The following is an 8,494-nucleotide window of genomic DNA, read 5'->3' as shown; positions in this document are numbered from 1 at the left end:
ATCTTTTTTCCTATTGGGCGGTCCAATGACACTCCAGGTTCCTCACAGACAGCACAATGTTTTCTTCTGGGATTCCCTGGTTCTTGAATTTATCTATCTTGCCTTCCACATGCTGCAGGTTTCCAGCTCCAGAGGAAGCAAAGCAGGCCCAAAGCATCACTGAGCCACCACCATGCTTCACTGTAGGATGGGTTTTCTTGTAGTGTACGTTTCATCCTTCTTCCTCAAGACTTGTTGATCCGTAGACCTAAAAAGTTCCACAGAACTGAATCACAAAACGTCGATGGCTGATTTTGATTATATTGTTTGCTGTACGTCTGGTAGCTCAAGCAAACGTGACATTCAGCAAACCTTCAGCCAGGTCAGATATTTGATGTGTTCTACCATAAGCACACATGACGCAACTAATCAAAATCTTAAAAAGAACGATTTCAATTAGTCTTGTTTGAGTTGTTTATGGCAAACAGCTGAAAGTTATTTTTGCCAACACACCTAATTTGTGGGAGTTGAATCATTTTTATTTTATATATATATATATATATATATATATAGATTGTCTCAGGCAGTCTGTAGTCAGTGTGGCATTAATCGACCACCCATGAAGACTTCTAACATATCTAATTTACTCACTGAAGGTGGCAGGCGGATGTGAGAAGCCATGACTATATTATTATAGAGGAAAACATCCTTGATTATGTGGGCTTACAGGAGTATTAAGACATAATCCTGCCAAAAGCCAAAGTGGCCGCCAACAAAGGAAATCTGCTTGTAATAAAGTTATAATAAAATGTGTGCCCTTTTCACACATTTTACGTGGATCCCAGGTTTTGGGACACACTAACTATTAGAGGTTCAGCTGGTGATTTATTTTAACAGTAAATTTATAAAGTGGCTGTTTTTATATAGGCTATGTCTGCAAGACATGAATGCATGTTATGTAAAATGAAATCTTTACTTGGGAAGTTTCCCCCTACAACATTTGCTATTTCAAAAAAATAGCTAAAAAGAAAAAAATGGGACATGATTATTTAGTACCTTGTTTTTTTGTTTTGTTTTGTTTTTGTTTGTTTGTTTTACCTGAGTTTTTTAACACTCAAGTGCAACTATAGATTAAGTGAAATGTGTTTTGAGAATGAATGAAAATACATTTATTTACTATGTGTCGCTTTATTTTGAAAGTCTTGGCCGGATGTGTGCCGTGCTGCTCGCCTGACTCCGGTGCGCTCGTCTTCAAACATGAGAAACAAAGTGACTGGGCACCGGTGGGTCCACTCCGGGCACAGGTGAGTAAAAAACACCTGCGTAGAGCTGAATACGGAAAATGTTTTACTGCAAAGTATAGAAGGGGACACTTTAGAGACAGACTGAAACCATTATGAAGATGTTTGAAGTTAATGGACGGTATTTACAGAGCATGGGTATGTGCCAGTCAGGTCTTTGTGGTTCCGCAGTTATGAAATCCAGCTCCTAATCACGGTGCGCTAAAGAAAGATAGAAAGACGATAAAGTCTTTAAAAAGTTAGCTGCTTTGCTTTGTCTATTGGTTTACCGTGTTTTACCCGTGTAGAAACAATTTACACTAGAAATTAAATATGTTAATATTTCAATTAGTGCAGCTGTCGAGCACCGTTTAGTTTAATTTACTTTATTATATGTTTTCAACCTCGTTACTTGCTCTCAGATAACATTTTTAGAATAACCTAACATTGTTACCAGACCAGTCGAACCACTTTTTGAATCATCCAGCCTAACATAAGGCTGTTCATTCATTCACGCGTTTTGTCCCCATGCTAATGATGAAACTAAATAGTCCCCCCTGAAAAGAAAGGTTTTCTGTTTGCCCAGCGTGTGTCTCCTTGTGTCATACAACTTTAAAACCTTTGGCAAGATGTTCTCCAGAGACGCAGTTAAAAGTCTATTTTAGCCTCAGTGTTCCCTCTTTTCTTTCACCAGTGTGCAGCAGCAGCCAGGATGATCCCAGTGGGTGAATTCAGACACTTTGCCTCAGAGCAGAACACCAAGTATCGCCTGCTGAAGCCATGGTGGGATGTTTTCTCAGAGTACCTGTGCATTGCTATGCTAATGATCGGAGTCTTTGGCTGCACCTTGCAGGTAAGGCGCCCACTAACCTGCCACTTTGTGACCATATGCTCTTAAATCCTTAAATGTTAGCCTGTTAAGCAACATAATTATTACCAACCTAATATCCTAACATCGTTCATATCTGTTTTGGCATCTCTCAATGTGAATATTTTGTTCCCGCACACACACTCTTAAGCCTGTTGGCACATGCCACAGCCGTTCCTACATTATCTGACCTCCACGTCAGGCGAGAACACACAAGGTAACAGAAGTAATGTGATTCTTCTGGCCCACTTACTAAAGATTCAGATCACAAACTGTCTCTCACCGCCTTGTTATCATTTCTGTGTCATGTTAAAATAGCACAGGAAAAAGGCAAATGAGTTAAGATGTGATAATGACTTAAGATACGTTCTGCTACTTGTTTTGTTAACCCTGTGTTTCTCTGTCGACAGTGAGCAGGGTTTTTGACAGGATATATTGCCAATTTTCAAAAATGTATTGTGTTTTAAAATTACAAAACCTTTAGAGTTTATGCATGTACATAGTGTTATTGTAAAGAAAATCTTCTGGAGTTTCAATTTTGTCTGTTTTTGTATGTCTTACCCCTAGTCCTAATACGTTTAAGTTGGTGTGAGTTTAAACAGGAGTTTGTGTTTTTTCATGTTGTGACTTAACAGCTCAGTGCTGAGCATGACCAGCAGGTGGCCAAGCCACATTCAGAACATCAACAAAAACAGACCCAAAATGTCTCCAAAGCTTCCCAGAAATTACTACGCCACTGAAAATGTGGCTAGACATCATGTGGATCACTAAAATGTTATGATTATTTATAATTGTTTACATATTAGTTTCACAGTATCATTATATTAAGTCAAACATCATGTCTGTAGTGTCTCCATTGATGCTGCTTTTACTGTAGGTTGTAACCTGAGTTCTTTATTACAGAAAATGACAATTTTAGCAAAAATCATTTATTAACACATTATTAACCTTTCACTGTTTTCCACTATTAAATTAATGTATTATAGCACTATTATGATATGCTCCTGGGAAGTACTGAGGAAGTGAAGCATGGTCAACCATACTTTAGATAATAAAATCATGAAACAGATATTACATTGCACTGCATGTGGTATTAAAAGTCCTTATATTGACTGTGGTGGACTCTGCAGAAACACTGAATTAGTAGCAGTGGATAAAATAATTGATTTGGACCTTTTGGTGGAGGTAGAATAATTTGTATTTACTCCTGCCCTTTATTCATTCATCATTCTTCATTTAATTTCAGCTCACTCAAGAGAAGATTGCTTGTCTGCCAAGTCAGTTCACCAGCCCCACACCTCAGGCAATTGACTGCAGCTACATCCGGGCATACAGGGAGAATGAAACATTGCAGCACACGCTGGTCAGACCTGTGAATCCTGTCATCCAAGAGGCTTTTGGCCGCAAAAACGACCTAGACATCCATCAGTACGTGTTTGTCAACCATTACTGCTACGAGAGGTTTGTCCACTGGTATGCAAAGTACTTCCCATACCTTGTTGTGATCCATACTATGATCTTTATGGTGGCAAGCAGCTTCTGGTTCAAATTTCCTGGGACATCTTCAAAAATTGACATTTTTGTCACCATTCTTGGGAAGTGCTTTGATTCACCCTGGACCACAAGGGCCCTGAGTGAAGTTTCTGAGGAAAGAGGAGAGGAGAAGCTGGTTAGCTGGAGGAGGAACACCATGTCAAGTGATCCCAGAGATCAACCAGGAACTGAGGAGGAGACTGTGGGGCTTTTCTCCTCTGTAAAGTCAAATCCAGAAAAGAAATACCCAGAATCTCAGTCTGCCCTTTCTGTCTTGGATAAGAAGGAAGGGGAGCAGGCCAAAGCGCTGTTTGAGAAGGTGAAGAAGTTCAGAACTCATGTAGAAGAAGCAGACATCTTGTATCTCATGTATGTGCTGCAAACATCCCTGAAGGTTGTCAAGTTCCTTGTAATTATTATCTACACCGCAGTGCTGGTACCAAACGTCGAGATAGTAGTGCGTTGTTACGTTCCTCCGGAGCTGACTGGCTTTGATATATATTGCTGTAATCACAACAAAGCCCACCTGTTCTCCAAGCTTTCATATTGCTATATCTGCTTTGTGGGAGTATATGGACTTATGTGCATTTACGCCCTCTATTGGTTGTTTCATCGGCCCCTGAAGGTGTACTCCTTTGAGCATGTCAGATTGGAGACAGGTATTGGTGACATACCTGATGTGAAGAACGATTTTGCATTCCTGCTGCACCTTGTGGATCAGTATGATGCACTTTACTCTAAAAGATTTGCTGTCTTTCTCTCTGAAGTCAGCGAGAGTCGCCTCCATCAGCTCAACCTGAACAATGAGTGGACTGCCAAAAAGCTGCGTACCTCTCTCACCAGGAATGCCAGAAACCAGTTGGAGCTCCACCTGTTAATGTTGCCAGGGCTTCCTGACACAGTCTTTGAGATTACTGAAGTGGAATCGCTCAAACTAGAGCAAGTTAAAAATGTAACCATCCCACCTTGTGTGGCAAAGCTCGACTCTCTTCAGGAGTTATCACTGATCTACTGCCCTGCAAAGCTCCAGCTGCCAGCTCTGAACCACTTCAAGGAACATTTAAAGGTCCTACGTCTGTCTTTTGAAAGTTTAGAGGAGCTGCCTATGTGGATGTACACCCTGCATGGCCTGGAGGAGTTACATCTGAAAGGTCCTTTAACCAACGAGGTGTCCAGAAGTGCCACTTTGGACTCCCTTCGAGAGCTTAAAGCTCTGAGAGTCCTCACTCTCCACTCCAACCTTATAAAGATCCCACCCACCATAGGGGATGTAGCGCTGCAGCTGCAAAGGTTGTGCATCAATAATGAAAATGTCAAGCTCCAAGCTTTTAGCAGCCTGAAGAAGTTAGCCAACCTAGTCACACTGGAGTTAGTATGCTGTGAGTTAGAGCGCATACCAAGTGCTGTCTTCAGCCTGAACAATCTGCAGGAGTTGGACCTTAAAGAAAACAAACTTACTACTGTGGAGGAGATTCTGAGTCTACAGCACTGCCGCCGTTTAGTGACACTCCGACTGTGGCACAACAAAATCACGTACATCCCTGATCATATCAGTAAGCTGCACTCCCTGGAGAAGCTGGACGTTAGCTGGAACAAGCTTCGAAAGGTTCCCTCTCGACTGTTTTATTGCACTAAGCTCAGGCACCTTGATGTTTCCCACAACCAGCTCACCTCTCTCCCTCCTGAGGTAGGAATCCTGCAGGGACTTCAGTTCTTCTCAGCAGCTTTCAACTCTTTAGAGATGCTGCCAGAGGAGCTGTTCTCCTGTAAAAGGCTAACAACACTGATTCTCGGCAACAACTGCCTGTCTTCTCTGAGTCCCAGAGTAGCCAATCTGGCCCGGCTGGTCCGGCTGGAGATTAAAGGGAATCGTTTGGAGTCTCTACCTCCGGAGATAGGGGATTGTGCCCTGCTTACTCACAGTGGGTTGATAGTAGAGGAGAGCCTGCTGGATCTGTTGCCATCACATGTTAAACACAGGTTGACTAATGACTGAGTTTGTACAGTAGAGTAATGAACTTTTCTCAGTGTAGCATGGTGGTTTACTTGCACAGAATAAGCAGAGAATGAGCATATTAGAGTATTTTTAAAGAGATCAAAAGGGAAACTGTACCTAAATTCATAAAATATTAACCAAACACAAAAAACTTTAAACTATTTATCCAAATATCTGTCAGTGAAAAAAATCAGCTGGCATGTTTTCAATGCATTTTTTTATGTCTTTTTATAAGTTAGTTATAATTTACATTTATAAATAAATATAGTTAAATGTCTTACTGCTTTTACTTTTACAAAACTGGAACTTTCTGCAGTTGATTTTACTGGGGTAGATCACACAGTAAAGTAAAGATAAAAATAATTATTTTAAATACAGGGTCGCAGTACTGTTATGTCTGAGACAACCTTTTAGCAATTTATATGAATAAAACTGTCAGGCACGACGTGCAAATTGTCATTTTCCTCTCAGCATTTTGTTTACTAAACAACTTTTGGCTTTTTCCAAGCAAAGGCCAGTAGATTTCTAACTGCGTCGTATCCAGTGGCTCATGTTGCTTTCTTTCGTTCAGGTAGCAAACAAATGGGGAAAAAAGGCCTTTATATAGCAATATAAAAGGTGTTCATTCCTCTGATTACATATTCTGTCAAAAAGTGAAAGGACTGAATTCATAAAAGGGACTAAAAATCTGATAAAGTCAGATCAGTATGACATTCAGTGTGCGCAAAACAGGATTAGGTTCATACAAAAAAGTAACACACTTTTTCCATCTGAATTCTTCCTTTTTCCCTTTTCTGTTTCCTCTGATTTTCACATCTGTCTCAAACGTGAAAAAAAAATTGTACTCCTTAGTCAGCGTTTCCACAGTTCAGCTTGTACTACAGCATCGTCATGCCCTGGCTTGCATGGATAGAAAATCCTGTCCTTCAGTTTACAGACATACCTCGTTGATACTGAGGTATGTAAGCGTACGCTAACCTAACCATGGTGCCACCAACCTCCAGGAGGCCTTTTTGTATCTTCTCTTTGTGTGTTTTCTGTTATAATTTATAACTTAGATCAATATTAGCACTGGACTTGCCAAAAAAAGGACACAACGATAGCACTGTGGAATTTTCCAAAGTTTCATTAACAACATTGTATGCCTTCCTCTACAGTGCTGTATCAATCATTTCCCTATTTCTATTATTCTGACTGATGAGGGGAATTCAATGTGTAACTGTCATTAACCAAAAGAGGTGACTGTGTGAGGGGGACCATGGCTTAGCTGGAAACAACAATGTGTGATGTCATGAGGGTTGCTTTAACTTGTCAGGGCTGATATCGTCTTATATGCTACAACTGCTGCCAGAGTCACAGTTATAGAGTTTGCATGATTGTCCTAATGTGACAATAGTAATTTTCAGTATGGAATCAGATCATTTAACCTTTTCCTGCAATGTGAGTTTCTGTTGCTCTAAGATTTGAAAGTATAGGAATTAATGCCTGCAGGTTATGATTCTCTGCAGCCTAAGGATTTGAGTCAGACTGTGAATTTAAAGAGCAAGACCTAGAAGACTAAATTGCAGTATGTGCTGACAGGGACTCACAGGTTAATTGTACTATTTTACCATTGAATGACTTTCTTTGTTCACCTTAAACTTTAGTTTAAACTCGTTTAAAAGAGAAATCTTTTTAATGGTTAATATACTCATTCAGAGTAGAACATAAATTTCCCAGTGTGATGTGTTCAAGTGTCTTATTTTGGTCAGTCAATAGCTCAAAGTTCTAAGAGAACAAATGAACAATAATACTAGATGCTGGTAATGATAAAGGTCATGGGCGTCCTTGTTTAAGAAAGATTTAGGAAACGTTAATTAGGTCACCTCCAGGCATGCCTCATCTCTCATTCTCATTTCCTGTGAACACACTCAGCAGTGTGTTGTACTACATATTAAAGCCAAAAAGAAATCCTAGAACAGGTTTAAAAAGGAAGAGGTGTTTCCCTTTCACCTATGATGTATGTATGTAGTCATGTTTGGTAGACAGTTTAATCCTTATGTCACATTCTCTCATCTCTAAGTGGAATAAAAATTTGCTTATCAGACACTTGACTCATATCTTGTGACGACTCATTGTCTTGCCATATTCTCCCACACATCTTTGTGCGTGTGCTTGTCCCTGTGTGTGAAGGAGTATGCTGACTGTTCTTTTTTGTCTACTCCCACTATTTCTTGCTGCTTGCAAACTTGTCACAATTACCGTATCTATCCAAACCGGCAGAACAAACAAACCACAACAGTGTTTGTACAGGGAGTGTTTGCAAATCAAGCAGCACACCCATGCTATTGCTCAGTGTAGACGGGGAGCTCTACCTAGTGGCTGGGTGTATGTGATATTATTCATAGTAGTGAGTCTATATTACACAAGATAAGGGAGTGGTACTACAGAAGATAGAATAGCAGACTTTTAAACGAAGCACTTGCTGTTTCAAAACCCGAAATGGTTGGGAAAATATGGGTGACTTGATTTTTTTTTTTTTTCTTAATCAGCAGCTACAGAAGAAGTGCCCTTGAGGCAGACATTTCATCTTGAGCAGCTCCAGTAGAATTTTTCAATAGCCAACAGTCAAATATTGTGGTTGGACTGTGTAGTTCTCAGCAGGTGTCCATGTGTGGGACTATGTAAATCTGAAACAGGAAGGTAAAAAGAGCATGCAGTTGCGAGTACTAACAAATGTTAACAAAATACAGATTACATGTTTTGTGAGTAAACTCTTTAGTCAATTAACTTGGAATACAAATAGCAACTAAATGCAATGGTGTAAAAAGCAAGCGATGCAAAATACATGTATAAATT

The 8,494-nt window shown here is 40.0% G+C and overlaps 1 protein-coding gene across 1 annotated transcript; it reads left to right on the top strand.

Annotated features, from left to right (window-relative positions):
* The first annotated feature begins 1,171 nt into the window (after positions 1 to 1,171).
* On the top strand, positions 1,172 to 7,749 carry si:zfos-323e3.4 (volume-regulated anion channel subunit LRRC8C). The gene is made up of 3 exons (XM_026360669.1): positions 1,172 to 1,283; positions 1,954 to 2,112; positions 3,374 to 7,749. Exons 2-3 carry the CDS (start codon positions 1,972 to 1,974, stop codon positions 5,654 to 5,656), a joined length of 2,424 nt encoding a protein of 807 aa, XP_026216454.1. The 5' UTR covers positions 1,172 to 1,283; positions 1,954 to 1,971; the 3' UTR covers positions 5,657 to 7,749.
* The last annotated feature ends 745 nt before the right edge of the window (positions 7,750 to 8,494 follow it).

Source organism: Anabas testudineus, chromosome 1 (genome assembly GCF_900324465.2).
Source record: "Anabas testudineus chromosome 1, fAnaTes1.2, whole genome shotgun sequence".
NCBI classification, from domain to species: Eukaryota; Metazoa; Chordata; class Actinopteri; order Anabantiformes; family Anabantidae; genus Anabas; species Anabas testudineus.
Note: the sequence above shows the minus strand (reverse complement) of the source record. Positions and strands in the feature narration are given on the sequence as shown.